Here is a 16,438-nt window from a genome sequence, read left to right on the forward strand (position 1 = left end):
TCTCTTCTTCTGTGCAGGAGAAGATGGCAAGGTTGAATCAAAAGGCTCCAAAGGTGACCCAGGATCCCGAGGTCCCCCTGGGAAGCACGGGCCAAAGGGATCCATCGGCCCCACGGGAGAGCCGGGGCTCCAAGGAGAGGCTGGCCCTCAGGGGCAGAAGGGAGACAAAGGCGACGTAGGTCCCACTGGTCCAGAAGGGCTAATAGGCAACACTGGACCCTTGGGTCCCAAGGGCTTACCTGGTCCTGTAGGCCCCATGGGCAAGCCAGGTCCCAAGGGAGAAGCTGGACCCATGGGACCCCAGGGTGAGCCAGGAGTCCGGGGAATACGAGGATGGAAAGGAGATCGGGGGGAAAAGGGGAAAATTGGGGAGACTCCCGCCTTACCCAAGAGTGCTTTTACGGTGGGTCTCACAGTCCTAAGTAAGTTTCCTTCTCCTGATGTTCCCATTGTGTTTGATAAGATCCTATACAATGAATTTAACCATTATAACGTCGCCACGGGGAAATTCACCTGCCACGTGGCCGGAGTGTATTATTTCACCTACCACGTCACTGTGTTCTCCAGGAACGTGCAGGTCTCTTTGGTGAGAAATGGGGTAAAAGTCCTGCACACGAAGGATGGTTACATGAGCTCTGAGGACCAGGCCTCGGGCGGGCTGGTGTTAGAGCTGAAGCTAGGGGACGAGGTGTGGATGCAGGTGACGGGAGGAGAGAGGTTCAATGGCTTGTTTGCCGATGAGGACGACGACACCACGTTCACTGGATTTTTGTTGTTCAGTAGCTCATGATGGAGACTTGGCCCATCTACTGCTTTTCCTGGCAGGATTAGGTTGGTGATGGAAGCGATCGGATGAGTTCATGAAATGAATTCCTCAAATTAGTGATTGCCATCCTCTGGCCAAAAAAAAAAGGCAAAAACAGGACAAGTGACTCCTAAAATTGGGTCTATTAACTTTTACAATCTTTAACTGAATAAAATTATTAATAAACAGTTGCTTGCATGTATGTGTGTGTGTTTGCTGGTACTAGGATTTAAGTTCAGAGCCTCTTAGTTTCTTCACTCAAGGCTGGCGCTCTACCACTTAGGCCATACCTCCATTTCCAGATTTTTTGCTTGAGGCAACTGGAGACAAATGCTCTCTTTTGTGTTATCAGGTATCAAGAAAGCCCTTCCCAGTGACTCATGCTGTGCTCTTGGATTGCCCAATCTTGGGAACTGTAGAAACTACATTTCTTAAGCAAGTGTGGCAATACACAGATTGAATCCCAATGTTTGGGAGACTGAGGCAGAAAGATCAATGAGTTCAGGGCCAGCCTGGGTTACATAGCAAGTTTGAGGCCACCCGAGGTATGTAGTGAGACTTTGTGTCAGAAATCAAAAAGAAGATACAGTAAATGACCAATCTCAGGTAGTCATAGCAATGGAAAACAGATGAACAACACCAGTTTTGACATTGTCTGGGCTCCTAAATCCAGCTGTTCCTAAAGGCAGACTTTCTGAATTGTACTGTTGTTTCTACCACTTCTAGCTAAGACAGCCTAAGTAGTCTACTGTCCTAGAGGATGAATTTTCACAATAGTGGAAAAATCCAAACACTGAGTCAAGTTACACTTACTGCCATGCTAGCTACGTCAAAGGAATTTGACTTGAGTTTAAATTTTATCTGAATACTACAAAAAAATGGAATTGGGCCTCTATGTTCAGCTTTTTGTGTCTCATGGTTCTTATTGGGCAGAGACAGAACTGAATAATACGATTTTCTTCGACAGTTTTGTAATAATTATACTTACTTAAGTCAATGAAACACTTTTGTATGCTGAGATGTTTTTTGGTGGTGGGGTGGGGATGGGCAGTACTGGGGCTTGAACTCAGGACCTGAGTGCTGCTGTCCCTTAGCTTTTTCTACTACTTGAACCACAGCTCTATTTCCTGACTTTTGGTGGTTAACTAGAGATAAGAGTCTCATGGACTTTCCTGCCCAGGCTGGTTTCAAACCACAATCCTCAGATCTCAGCCTCCTGAGTAGCCAAGAGCTTCCTTAAGCTAAGGCCTTTTGACAGAAGATGGCACTGTGATTAGGAAAGCAATTAGGGTTATTTTGAGAAAAATATTATGTATGCATATGTAAGATACCCTGGTGAAACATCTTGATATAATTAATACACACAAGAAAAGATTGACAGGGAAATAAAATAGTCTGTTGTAGAAGGGCCAGCAGGAGGGAATAGGACTAATGAAGAAGGTGAGGAGGAATATTCTCAGAAAAGGCTATCTGCATATATGAAAATGGAACAGTGACATCTGTTGAATTTTTTTTGTCATCTTGAACTCAGGGCCTGGGCACTGTCTCTGAGCCCTTTCACTCAAGGCTAGCACACTACTACTTTGAGCCACAGTACCACTTCTGATTTTTAGGTGATCCATTGGAGGTAAGGATCGTCTCACAGACTTTTCTGCCTGGGCTGGCTTTGAACTGCGATCCTCAGCTTTCAGCCTCCTGAGTAGCTAGGCTTGTAGGCGTGTGCTCCTAGCCCCCAGCTTGAAATTGTTTTAAGAAGGGGAAATGGGACAGAGGAGAGTGATTGAGGGGGTGAGGTTGATCCGGATGCCTTGTTTACATGTGTGAAATGTCACAATGAAATATATAGGAATAAAGACTTACCTACCATAGTGGACACCAGAGGGCACTCATGAGAGCACAGGGCTTGGCCAGGCACCATGAGTTCATTTCGGTTTCTTCCTCCTCTATTTTTTCTTCCCCTCCCTTCTTCCCCATTGTCCTCCCTCCCCTCCCCTCCCCTTCCTCCCTTCTCTCCATAATCTCCCTATGTAGCTCAGACTGGGGAACTCAGGTCTCCGGGCTTCAACCACAGGAGGTCTGGCATCCCCACAGCCCCGTATCTGACCCCTGGCTCTCCCCTCTTCTAGAAGGTTCTCAAGACAAAAATCCGGTGAACAGTCCCCTTTTCACTTCTTTTCATTCCTGTATTGCGGATGGAAGTTTGGGGAAATCTTCCCTGTATTAAAGTGTATGTTACAGGTGGTTACAATTTTACAAATCAAACCAGATGATGAATCCACAGGGTCAACACAGCCATCTCGGGATGCTCCCCTGGGCTCTGTCCGGGAGAAGGGGAACTGGGATTTGCGCTGCTGCTTCTTTCTTTTTTTTTTTTTTATGGTTACAATTGCATGAGCAAGGTAACGAGTGCATTTCTTAGCAAGCATTTTGCACTCATTCTTCTGCGAGAATTCCAAGGTCTTTTCCCGCGTTCCATTCCCGTGGCTGGGAAGCCCGAGTCCCGTCAGTTCCTCATTCCGGCCACGAGGCGGCGCGAGAGCGTAGCGGCTCCCGAGGAAGCGACGTGACGACGCTCTTGCCGTCCAGACGTCTGTGCACGTACGCACGTCCTCCCGGCCCGGAAGTGCGGCCTTACGCTGCGCGGCGTGGGCCGCTGCCTTGGAAACGCGCGGCGTGAGCTCGGAGGGGCTGGGCTGCTGCGTGCGGGGTTCCCCCCGGGACGCCATGCTGTGCACCCGGAGGCTGAGCGGCCTGGGGGCCGGCGTAGCGGCTGCGTGGCCCTGCCGAGCCGGCCAGGGCAGCCTCGGGCCCGGGAGCCCGACCCGCAGGGTCAGCACCAGCTGGTCCCCGGTGGGCGCCGCCTTCAATGTCAGGCCGCAGGGCCGCCGCCTGGACCTGTTCGGCGAGCGCCGGGTGAGAGGTCGGAGGTCGGGGGTCACGCCGGCCTCGCGACCCCACAGAGTCATGGGGGTGTGGCAGGTGCAGGGCTGTGGGTGCGTCTCTGCACCTTCCTCCCGCCGTAAGGATGCGGGGAGGAGCCGGGCGCGGGTGCGCACGCCTGTAATCCCAGCGAGGGTGAGGGCTCGAAGCCACACGCTGATCTCCCAGTTAACCACCAATTTAAAAAAAGTGGGAGAGCCCTATCCGTGATCGAAAAAGCACAGGAAAAGTGATAGCAGCCCTGAGTGCAAGCCCCAGGACTGGCACATTATTATTATTATTATTATTTGGTCGGTCATGGGGCCTGAACTCTGGGCCTGGGCACTGTCCCTCAGCTCTTCAGCTCAAGGCTAGTGCTCTACCACTTGACCACAGCGCCACTTCTGGCTTTTTTTCTGCTTATGTGGTGCTGAGGAATCGAACCCAGGGCCTCATGCATGCAAAGCAAGCGCTCTACCACTGAGCCACCTTCCCAGCCCAAGATGAGGGGGTGGGAAGGGGGTCTGGGATGTACCACTCAGTGAAAGCACGACATCCATATGAGCTTGCTGCGGTGGTAGTGAATCCAGCCTGGAGTCCCTTGTCCCGACTCTCAGCCGCGCGCTGTGGAAGTTCTCTTTGGCATACATTAGAGGAGTCAACGTTCCCTACCAGGTTGTCTTCAATTTTTTTTTTCTTGCAAGGACACATGTGTCTTCCACGGAAAAGCGAATCGCTTTTTATTGTTGTTGTTAGCTTTTTTGTTCAAGGCTTGTGCTCTGCCACCTGAGGCACAACTCCACTTCCATTTGTGTGTGTGTGTGTGTGTGGTTAATTGGAGATAAGAGTCTCATGGACTTTCCTGACCCGGCTGGCTTTGAGCAGGGATCCTCAGATCTCAAGACTCCAGAATAGCTAGGATTACAGGTCTGGGCCTGTAATTCATCACCTCCATCACTCTATTATTTCACTGCTCTGGCTTTGTTAAAGTTTTCTTTTTTAAAGTAATTACACAACAGTTCAACAAGTCCAGATTATGAGTTCAGTGCATCTTGATCAGTGTCACCCTTTGCATCATTCCTCCTTTTGGCTTCCAATCTGAACTTCTTTTTACAGAAAATAAACCCCATAACAAAACCACTCAAACAGGGAGCCAATATTTCCTGTAGTGCTTTGCAGTTAGTTGATTTCTTACCTTGGGAAGACATTAGGCTGCCATGCTTGGTTCTGTTCTTTTCTTTTTTGCTAGTCCTGGGGCTTGAACTCAGGGCTTGGACACTGGCCCTGAGCTGCTTTTGTTCAAGGCTAACTCTACCACTTGGGCCACAGAGCCCAGACCCAGAGTTCAAGCCTCACAACCAACAAAACAAACAAAAATGTCAGACTTTTAGTTCTAAACTGGACATGTTTTCTGGATTTCAGGGTCTTTTTGGAGTTCCTGAGCTCAGTGCCCCTGAGGGATTTCGCATCGCACAGGAAGAAGCGCTGAGAAAGGCAGATTCCCTGGTGGAGCGTGCCTGTTCCACACCCCCTGGGCCACAGACTGTGGTTATCTTTGATGAGCTCTCTGATGCCTTGTGCCGGGTGGCAGATTTGGTAAGTTGCTTTGTCTGAGACTCAATAGTGTTCTTTCAAGCCAAGCGCTGGTGGCTCATTCTGTAATCATACCTACTGAGAAGGCTGAGATCTGAGGATCGTAGTTAGAAGCCACCTGGGGCAGGAATGTTCTTGAGGCTCTTATCTCCAGTTAACCACCAAAAAGCCAAGGAATAGAGCTGTGCCTCAAGTGTAGAGCACTAGCCTTGAGCACAAAAGTTCAGGAACAGTGTTCAGGCCCTGAGTTCAAGCCCCAGGATTGGCACCAAAAAAACTCCAAACCAAAATATCCTCTGCTTTCAAGTGGTTAGCACTGAAGGGAAGTTGTTTATTTTTTTAATTTGTTGTTTAAGATTCATATTAGACTATATAGTTAGAAATAGCTGTAAATATTTGTGAGTTGTTGGTTATAAGTTTTCATTTGAAGTATGCTGGTAGCCATGGGTTAAATGCACAGGAAAAGGTAATATTGAGAATTTGAACTTTAGTATGTATACACAATGAAATATACTTGTAATATGTAAGAATTGATGCTTTTTTTTTTTTTTTTTTTTGCTGGCCCTGGGGCTTGAACTCAGGGCCTGGACACTGTTCTTCTTTGTGCTCAACAGCTAGAGCACTTGAGCCACAGTGCCACTTTGGCTTTTTTTGTTTTTTTGGTTTTTTTTTAGTAGATTGTTGGTGATAAGAGGCTCATGGGGACTTTACTGCTTGGGCTGGCTTCGAACCACAATCCTTAGATCTCAGCCTCCTGAGTAGCTAGGATTACAGGCGTGAGTCCCTGGTGCCTGGGTTTTTTTTGTGGTTTTTTTTTTTTTTTTTTTGAGATAAAGTCTCCTGTGTAGTCCAGCTTGCCTGGAATGAGATCCTTCTATCTCAGCCTCCTGGCTGCTAGGATTACAGGTGTGCGCCAACCATGCCTGACTCCTAGATGATTATGATGATGGTATTTTTTTGCATAAGAAGAGTGGAAACCAGTCCCCCCACTTTTTTCTTTAATTACATGTAAGTCCTTGTATAAAGGGGTTTCAGTTGAACACATTAGTTTGTGAGTATAATGTTTGTTGAGCAGCACTCTTTTAATCATTCTCCCCCATCTCTCCCCAACCCACCCAGGTGCTCATGTGTAAACTGAATATGGTGACTGTTTTATCTGCCCTTCCTCTCCCTTCCTTTGTCTGTTCTCCTCCCTCTACCTCCTTCCCAACATAGTTTGGCTTCCTGGTATTCATTTTTGGTATAAGCCTTTTCAGGAAAGACTTTTTTTTAAAAAAATCAAATTGTATTAAAGACTTTTAAAATTACATTTAAAGATGAAATAGAAGGGCTGGGAATGTGGCTTAGTGGTAGAGTGCTTGCCTAGCATGCATGCCCTGGGTTTGATTCCTCAGTACCACATACACAGAAAAAGCCAGAAGTGATGCTATTGCTCAAGTGGTAGAGCTCTAGCCTGGAGCAAAAGAAGCTCAGGGACAGTGCCCAGGCCCTGAGTTCAGGCTCCAGGACTTGCAAAAAAAAAAAAAAAGATGAAAGAGAAATCTACCTAGCTAGGTATCTTCATCACCTAAGATGTCCATCGCTGAGAGAACTCCCTGGGAGAGCCACGTGTCATTCCTGAGGCTGGTGGAGGCGGCTCATGAGTAGTCCTGTCTATATGCTATTGAAGTACCATCACCTGTCTTCACATTCATTCCATGTAGAGGGTCTGCTTGGGCCAAGCTCCAACCTGGGTGCTGGAAACCACCGTCCCTTCCTGACTGCGGGCTGTGCATGGGCTGACTCATTCTGAGTGTTCTCCTCAGGCAGCCGCTCAACTCTTCTCTTTCCCCAGAGTTCTGGAGTTCTGGCTTTCTTGATCACCTCCCATCCTCAAACTCCTATCCTCTTTTCATCCAAAAAGTTTTCATGTTTTCTCTGAAAAGTTCCTTCTTCACCTATATATAAGTCGAGCACATTTCAGGTGATTATGTATTCACTATAATATTTTTGTTTTTGTTTTTTTTGGGGGGTGTCTGGTCGTGGGGCCTGAACTCTGGGCGTAGGCGCTGTCCCTCAGCTCTTCAGCTCAAGGCTAGCGCTCTACCACTTGAGCCACAGTGCCACTTCCGGCTTTTTTCTTTTTGCTTATATGGTGCTGAGGAATCAAACCCAGGGCCTCAGGCATGCAAGCCAAGCGCTCTACCACTGAGCCACCTTCCCAGCCCTCACTATAATATTTTTAAAGAAGACTGATTGACTATCTCAGGTTTACAAGTTTTCCCAGGAATGATGTTTTGGACCTCAGTTTTCCCAGGTCTTTGTGCTAGCCATCTATTGTGTGCTTAGGACACGTTGTCTTCCATGATTGGAAGCTGTGGGGGTTGTCCCTTCTTCATCTGCTTGTGTCACTGAAATCTGAAAAGACGTTTCACCTATGCAGAGATTGATTTCGGCAGTCAGAATCACAGAAGTAACGTTAGTTGCTGTCTCAGTTTCTCTTGCTTTTTTCTTCACTAAAAGAATTTAGGTTCCCTGTCCTATATATTATCCCATTTGTGGGTTTTTTAAATTTTTAATGTTTGTTATGTATAATTATATCTCATTTAGAAAACTAAAGCTGGGCATGGCATTAGACACTTGTATTTCCTGACTTGGGAGGCTGAGGCAGGAGGGTCATGAGTTCGTGACCAGTGTGGCTCCGCAGGGAGACCTGTGTCAAAAATCCCTAACTAGGGGCTGGGAAGGTGGTTCAGTGGTAGAGTGCTTGCCTTGCATGCATGAGGCCCTGGGTTCAATTCCTCAGCACCACATAAGTAGAAAAAGCCAGAAGTGGGGCTGTGACTTAAGTGGTAGACAGCTAGCCTTCAACTGAAGAGCTCATGGACAGCGTCCAAGCTCAGAGTTCAAGTCCCAGGACCCACAACAACAGTAAAATAAAAAAAAAAAAAAATTCAAAAAAAAATCCCTAACTAACTGATTAAGTAAACAAACTGAAATGAAATGAAAGAAAAAGAAGGTTATACAAACTTCTAGGTTGTATATGTTCAACTATGCTTAAAGTACAATGAAATATATTTATAAAGAACTTATTTTATGTCTTGTTCTCTGGGTAAGATAATTCAAGGAGTTTTTTTTTTTTTTTAAGAATTTAAAAAAATCTCACCTGCCTAAATAATCAATATACCATTGTAAGTCAATAGTTTTACAAACTTATTTCCCAGAAAATGGTCATTTTGTTTTTTCTTTTTTAAGCATGTTTTTTATTTAATAGAAATGTTTTCCTCAAATTGGTTTTTATTTGCTATATGTAGGCTTTTTTTTAATACACTGAAGTAGGTGTACTTTTTGGTTTTGAGTTTTAACATTGGTGCTAATCTTTGCAACATATCCATTCATAATTTATAAACTATTGTAAACCTTATGTTGTTGATTTTTCTGATGCCTTAGTACTAACAGATTGTTCGAGTTGACATAATTTATCAAAACATGGATTTAGGTGGTTTTTCTTTGAAAGCTATTTGATTAAAAAAATTACTTTGTAGTGAATTTTTTGTTCTTAAGACAGACTCTCACTGTGTAGTCTAGGGTTTCCTTAAATTCCTGATCCTCCTACATTGGCCTCCCCAGTGCTGGGATTACAGGTGTATGCCACCAATCCCAGTTTCCTTGTGGTGATTTTGTTTTGTGTCATAGCCATGTGTTTTTCTGAAGACTTAAGAAGGTAGTAGTTTCTCTGGATTTCCCTGTTCACCTGAAATGTTGTTTATAGTTCACATGAAATCTAGTTTTAAATGATTTCATTTTTTAAAGAAGTTTCATTCTAGTGAACTCAGTGGCAGTGTGGTTGTGTACTATGTTAGATGGGGGACAAGCAATTCTTATTTCCCTAAAAAGGTTGTAGGAAGAATGCACCTTTGTTTTCCACATAAAGCCTTGAATGTGGTTAAATTATTTTTTTAAAATAATACTGCTCAGATTTGTGTGTGTGTGTTTTGGGCGGGGGGGGGGGGGAGGCGGGTGAAGGCTTGAATTTAGCACCTAAGTGCTGTCCCTGAACACTCTGCCACTTGAATCACAGCTTCACTTCTGGTTTTTCTGGTGGTTAATTGGAGATAAGAGTCCCTCAGACTTTCTTTCTGAGGGACTTTCCTGTTTGGGCTAGGTTCGAACTACAATCTGGCTAGTTCTTTTTTCATTTTTCTTTTTTTAAAGTGTCTGGTATACTTTCTGGGAAAAACATATTGCAGTTTGAGTTTAAAAATACTTGAAACTAGGATTTAGATGCTCATTGAAACCAGAGACTTAGGAAGGATTTTCTTGTTCATTTGAACGAGGAAAAACTTCTCTAAAAATGAAGTTCATTTATACACTTTCTTTGGAATGAAACAGACTTGGTTCCCAGGACTCCTGAGTTAAATTAATAAATATCTGAGAAGAAGCTGCTTTTCTTTGCTAGCTGAAGAAGGCTTCCATCATGGAAATGCACAGCTTACGTTGTTAAGACACAGGTTTTTGTTTCCTCCCTTGGATCTTGCAAGCAAGCAAGCATCCATCAAATCCCCTGCTGTTGTTTTTTTTTTGTTTGTTTGTTTGTTTTAGGCTGATTTTGTGAAAATTGCACACCCCGAGCCAGCATTCAGAGAGGCCGCTGAAGAAGCCTGTCGCAGTATTGGCACCGTGGTGGAAAAGTGTGTGATCTTTGCCACGCAGTGAGAGGGCAGTGGTGTGCGTGCACCCTGGTCAGGGAGGGGAGCCGTGGGAGGGCGGGGGCTCACTTCCGCACTAGGACTCCTTTCAGTGCCCTTCCAGCAGCAGAGAGAGCATTCTGTCATTGTTGTTTGCATTGTTTCTTCTCAAAGCCCTTGAGGAACATGGCACCATGTCATGTGTATAAGCCTGGGCTCTCCTGGCATGGATTTAAGACGGGAAAATAGGGGCCCAGGCTACATTGTGTGACTGTGAGTTGGCAGAGGAGGTGGCTTTGGGGAAGACCCAGCACTCTCAGCTGCCAGCTTTCCCCATTGAACGTGGTACAGTCCATGTGACTTTTCTGAATTTTGTAGCAGGGTCAATGGATTGGTGGTGAAGGCTGGGGCTGTTGCTTCAATCCAATGCAGGTGAAACACTCACACACTCACAGCCCTGCCTGGAGCCCTGCTTCTGGCTTCTTCCCAGTGCTGAGCCATAGATAATCTCTCCATCTTGAAAAATCAGGATGCTCTCAGGGCTGCCTATACAACTGATTCGTTTTTTTGGTCCTTGGAGGTGCGGCTCTAACAAGCCCAAGGCCCCGAGATCAAAGTAGAGGGCCACCAAAATACAAAAAGAGTACCTGATTTCTTCTTGTTGTAGAGATGAAAGTTACAAATTTGGTATAGTTTAGAACTAATGGCAAATGTAGAGTTTAACATCTCAGGATTTTCTAACATAAAGCTAGCATGGGAGATGAGCTTAAGTGTGCAGGACCACTCTAAGCTGCTGCCCGCTTTCTGGGGGAGGAGGGGTGGGGAGGCCTGCAGAAGGTGGCTCTAGCTTTCTTTCTTGGTCCCCCCTGCTACCATGTGACAGTGGGCATGCCTCTTCCCACTGAGGAAGCTCTGATTGGCTTGACCTTTGAGGGACCCATGAGGATGGTGGCAGAGAAGCTCTTCCATTCATATGAAAACCAGCCTTTGCTTCTCTGCCAGTTACCTGGAGAGCTGACTGGCTTTGGATCCCTGGGTAGGAAAAGGTGGGTGGTGGTTACTGATTTGTCCTTCCTGAGGCTTCACCAGTAGGCAGCCCAGCACACTGGTGAGTCCCAAGGATGCTGAGGCCTTGGTACCTTGGGAAGGAGGATGGGGCCTGTGGGGGACGCTGTGAGGTAGGTGGAGGCCAGGGCATGAGTGGTTGACCTGCCCCGGCAGGCAGCTGCATCTGTGGCAGCAGCAGGTCCACTGGGGTATGGAGTGTGCAGACACTCTCATTCAATATCCATGGTGACCTGGGTCCATGTAACTCATATGTGCAGGTCACAGGGTAGCCACTGGGCATCTTGTAGGTGGATGTGGCACCTTAACTTGGTGCTGAGTTCTGACACCCTGCCTCCCTTTACCCAAGTGAGCCTAGGTGGCCCCAGTTCCAGAGCAAGGGGTCCGAGTCAGGATGGCAATACCTTCATGATAGTTCAGCCTCCCCTTCATCCTTGCACCTTTCCTCTTACTGAAAATCTAAGTGTGGTGCCAGTGACTCATGTCTATAATCCTACCTACTCAGGAGACTGAGACCTGAAGATTACAATTTGAAGCCAGCCTGGACAGGAAAGTCTATGAGACTGTTATCTCTAGTAAACTACCAAAAAAAAAAAAAAAAAGTGGAGCTGAGGCTCAAGTAGTAGAGCTTTGGGTGAAAAAGAGAAGGGATAGCACCCAGGGTCTGAGTTCAAGACTCAGTACTGATAGGCGCACATGTGCATACATATGCGCACATACCTCTCTCTCTCTCTCTCTCTCTCTTTCTCTCTCTCTCTCTCTCTCTCTCTTTCTCTCTCTCTCTCTCTCTCTCTCTCTCTCTCTCTCTCTCTCTCTCTCTCTCTCTCTCTCTCTCTCTCTCTCTCTCTCTCTCGCTCTCGCTCTTGCTCTCTCTCATTTGAATTGTGGGGTGTAGTGGTGCATGCCTGTGATCCCAGTTATGCTGGAAGCTTAAATAGTGTCAAAGTCCAGGCTGGCTGCAGGGCAAAAATTCAAGATCAAAAGTAACGAAAGGGGGACATTGGGCTGGGGGTATGGCTCCTGTGGTGAAGTGCTTGTCTAGGCAAAAATAAAACAAATAGCCCTGGGCCTCTTGCTCACAGGGACTAGTTCCTTGTTATAGCATCAATTACCATAGTCTCCTCTCCTGCCCAACTGCTGTTCCTGCTGGCTTCCCACTGACCCTTTGCCTTCCAAGACCCTTAAACCTGTGGCCCTTTGCCTAACAAACTACTGCCCCTATTCTAAGTAGTTCAGAGTTATAGAAAGCAGCCCCTGACTTGTCCTGTGTGCATGTGTGTGATTCCCTGGCTCACTGTTGTTTGCATGTACAGAATAAGGTACAGGAAATTCCTTCCTTTTCACTTTCCTTTCAACCTTTTCTAGGTTGAACACCAATGTGGACTTGTACCAGAGTCTGCAGAAATTATTGGCTGACAAAACACTCATGGAGTCCCTTGATGCTGAAACCAGGTAGGTGCATGCTGCTTTTGCTTTTTGAGACTGTGGCTCTCAAGGTGAGGCAGGGAAGCTCCACTCTGGACCCCTGGTCTGCAGTGGTCCTGCCCCTTCCCCTCCCCTGCATATGGGCAGGACTTGAACTTATTTATTTATTTGGAATTTAAGAGAATATGTAGTTTATTGGGTATAAAAATACAAACATAAAACCACTTAAATAGGAACCCAGAAAGCTCCTTTTTTCCTTCTCCAGACCCTCTCACCTTAACCCCAATTAAAAAAAAAAAAAAACATTGTTGTGCATACACAATGGCTAGCAAAGGCTAAAACAAGGCAAAGCTTCCAGAGATGGCAGATGCTCAGCTTGGGAGGTTGATGAGTAGGTCAGATGAGACCATTTCTAGAGAAGGCACTGTTCAGACACAGCCTTCTGAGCTGGAGGCTGTTTCCTGGGACCTCTGGGACCCCTGATTTGAGCCGCTGGACGGGAGGCCAATAACCTGCTCTCTCGGGGCATCCTCCAGTAGTTTCTCAGTGTGAGTCTGCTTCTGCTCCTTTAGCACCTGAAGAAACCAACACATGGCCTCTGAGTCAGTTGTGTTTTTCGGCAAAGACAAGGCAGAGCCGGTCAGATTCCTTACACATGAAGGCTTTTACTCCATTCACACCAGGGCCTGCCCCATCCTCATCCTGCTGTGGTGTTCTTCATTGTCTCCTTACTCCAAGGTGGCTTTATCTCCTGACTGAGGGTGGGGCTGGTTCCTGGACTTGAACCTTGGGCCTCCTCACTAGCTTGGCTTGTTTACATATCTGGTGCTCTGCTACTTGAACCATGCCTCCAACTTGGTTTTTTGCTACTCATTTGGGAGATGGAGTCTTACGGACTTTTTTGCCCCAGCTGTCTTCCAACCCCAGTCCTCCTGGTCTCAGGATTACAGGCATAAACCACCAGAAAAAAGCTCAGCTTATCAAACTGAATTGAAAGACTTACTTGCCAAAGTCAATATGTAGGAATATTGGATAAATGACCTTGGTATCTTATTTCTTTGCTCAAATGTGTGTATAGAATAGTCATAGTACAGTTTGCCATTTCTTTGCTCTTGGTATTTATGTCATAGCCTAGATAATTCTCACCCATTTGTATCGGTTTATCTGCATTTTGTCATGGGACACTTACTTCTTTTCACTATCTAGTTTTACCTTACTGCTTCCTTCTGCTGGCCTCTCTCTGTCTCCTGACCCCCTGGGATTCCACAGGCCACTTTCTAACATGTTTTTGCTTGACCTAATGTCGGCTCTCACCATGGATCTTACATGTGTCTCGTGTCCTATTTATGAGTTGTATACCATGAGGTTCAGAGTTGGATTTTATTTTATTTATTTATTTTGTTGTCATGGGGTTTGAACTCTGGGCCTGGGCACTGTTCCTGTGCTCTTCAGCTCAAGGCAAGCGCTCTACCACTTGATCCACACAGCCACTTCCTGTTTTCTGGTAGTTAATTGGAGATAAGAGTCTCATGGACTTTTCCTGTCCGGGCTGGCTTTGAACCGCTATCCTCAGATTCCAGCCTCCTGAGCTAGGATTATAGGCATGAGCTACCAGTGCTGGGCTAGAGTTGGATTTTATTCCCACTAACTAGAAGGTGGCAGGAACTAGATCCCATTTTATCCCATTAATCCTGGTGCTCAGTATACTATTTCTTAGTTAGCTGTGTCATCAGGGTAGTTTCTGTAATTGTAATTTTAGGCCTCAACATTATTTAAGTGAGAAGAAGCCCAAGTCTATTAATCATGCATGATTTATACTCAGTACTGACTTTATTTAACAACAAAAAATATTAAAAATTAAAGTTACTTCTGACCCACCTTTAAAGACTGACATTTCGGTGATTAACATATAAAAGTTAGTGGATAAGTCATGTTAAGTTAGTGTATAGAGGTGATTAGAACTCAGTAGCTTATCATCTTTCCAGATACATTTCTTGGAGTATTAAGCGTTTTCTACCACTTGTGCCATACCTCCAGCCTGGCTTTTTGCTAGTTATTTTATTTTATATTTATTTATTTTTATTTTTATTGTTTTTTGGGTTCCGTCGTGGGCCTGAACTCTGGGCCTGGGCACTGTCCCTCAGCTCTTCAACTCAAGGCTAGCGCTCTACCACTTGAGCCACAGAGCCTCTTCTGGCTTTTTTTTTTTCTGCTCATGTAGTGCTGAGGATTCGAACCCAGGACCTCATGCATACAAGGCAAGCACTCTACCACTGAGCCACCTTCCCAGCCTGCTAGTTATTTTAGAGATGAAGTCTTGAGGACTTTTCTCCCTCAGCTGACCTTGAACCGCTATCCTGCAGCCATCGAAAGATCTGAGCTAGTCAGATCCCTCTCAGAAGGTCCCAATAGGTCTCTAAACATGGAAATCTGACATACTTTTTGTCCCTTCTCTTAGGGTACTTTAGTAGCTTTGACTGCCTGTGAAGTTCTGCCATGAGGAAACCCATTTAACTTGAGATTTTTCAAAACCATATATTCTATATGCAAAGAATATAACAAACACAATACATGTCATAGTAGAGAGAAAAATCCCTTTCATGAGCTACAAAAAATGTAATGTACCTTGTAATAAACTCTGGAAAACATAGTGCAGACACACACACACACACACACACACACACACACACACACACACACACACACACACACACACACACACACACACACACACACACACACACACACACACACACACACACACACACACACACACACACACACACACACACACACACACACACACACACACTGTGAAAAGTGACTGAAGTGGAGCCATACTATTCTTCCATAAGCAGGAAGAAAGCTCCATCACACACACACACACACACACACACACACACACACACACACACACACACACACACACACACACACACACACACACACACACACACACACACACACACACACACACACAGTGAAAAGTGACTGAAGTGGAGCCATACTATTCTTCCATAAGCAGGAAGAAAGCTCCATGGCACTCTCTGCTGAGAATGGAAGGTTGGTGCTATCCAGTCCATTCCTTTAGATGCACTTTTTTGTTGTTACTTATAGTGACTTTTGAGTCATGGAGGATAGATCTGCTGTACAGACAGGAAAAGTCTTGTAAAGGAAAGTACCCAAAGGGACTTGTGCCTGATAGCAAATCATACTATAAAAAGACCATATTTAGAAGTGCATTATTCTTAAGCCAGAAGAATCAAGTAGAGCAAAGTTAGAAGGGAGAAATTTCAGCGACAGGTCCTTGTAAGAATCTATGTAGTGTGTGACTGAAGTGTCATTTCCCAGCAGTAGGGAAGGACAACTTGTTTTTTTACTGCATGATTCCTGGTCAGTAGACAAGTGTTTTGGTAGAGAAAATCAGGTGCATGGTTTGGTAATACATATTAATGCATGTATTTGTGGGGGGGCAGTTCTGGGTTAGAAATCAGGGTCATGTTCTTGCTTGGCAGGTGGTCTACCACTGAGCCATTCCTCCAGCCCTTTTGTTAACAAAGGTTCTTTTGAGTTGAGGTCTCTGGGCATAAGCCCAGAGCATGAACCACCTGTTTTAGGCTTCCTGTTGTAGTTGGGACGGCAGGTGCATGTCACCATGCCCAGTTTCTTCTATTGAGATGGAGTCTTTTGAACTTCTTTTGTTTGGGGCTGGTCTAGACCTGTGATCCTTTTGCTGTCAGCCTCCTATGTAACTGGATCCAAATATTGGTTGAGAAGGTTCTGGAAACCTGGCTGGCCTTGAACTTTGATCTTCTCAGTTTTGCCCTCCAGAGTAGCTGGGATTACAGGCGTGACCCACCATGCCTGACTCAATTTTTGATTCCAAGTTTAAGTTCTTGGAGTTTATCCTTTGGAAATGAAGTGAATAAAGAGATATTCATAGGTTTTAAGAATCATAACAAGG

The 16,438-nt window shown here is 45.5% G+C and overlaps 2 protein-coding genes across 2 annotated transcripts in view; both read left to right on the plus strand.

Annotated features, from left to right (window-relative positions):
- Positions 1 to 10: 10 nt before the first annotated feature.
- LOC138838581 (complement C1q and tumor necrosis factor-related protein 9) lies at positions 11 to 970 on the plus strand (the record flags this gene model as incomplete). Its single annotated transcript, XM_070037982.1, has 1 exon — positions 11 to 970. A coding segment is annotated over one exon (780 nt), but the record flags the coding sequence as incomplete, so codon positions are not given.
- Positions 971 to 3,450: 2,480 nt separating this feature from the next.
- Positions 3,451 to 16,438, plus strand: part of LOC138838580 (mitochondrial intermediate peptidase-like) — a 28,242-nt gene continuing 15,254 nt past the window's right edge. Inside the window, exons 1-4 of the mRNA XM_070037981.1 lie at positions 3,451 to 3,718; positions 5,147 to 5,320; positions 9,899 to 9,987; positions 12,415 to 12,501. Of these exons, the coding sequence (XP_069894082.1) occupies positions 3,530 to 3,718; positions 5,147 to 5,320; positions 9,899 to 9,987; positions 12,415 to 12,501 (539 nt within the window). The 5' untranslated portion in view covers positions 3,451 to 3,529. The remainder of the gene's footprint in view (positions 3,719 to 5,146; positions 5,321 to 9,898; positions 9,988 to 12,414; positions 12,502 to 16,438) is intronic.

This window comes from Dipodomys merriami, unplaced genomic scaffold (genome assembly GCF_024711535.1).
Source record: "Dipodomys merriami isolate MVZ:Mamm:240054 unplaced genomic scaffold, mDipMer1.0.p SCAF_2832, whole genome shotgun sequence".
NCBI lineage: Eukaryota > Metazoa > Chordata > Mammalia > Rodentia > Heteromyidae > Dipodomys > Dipodomys merriami.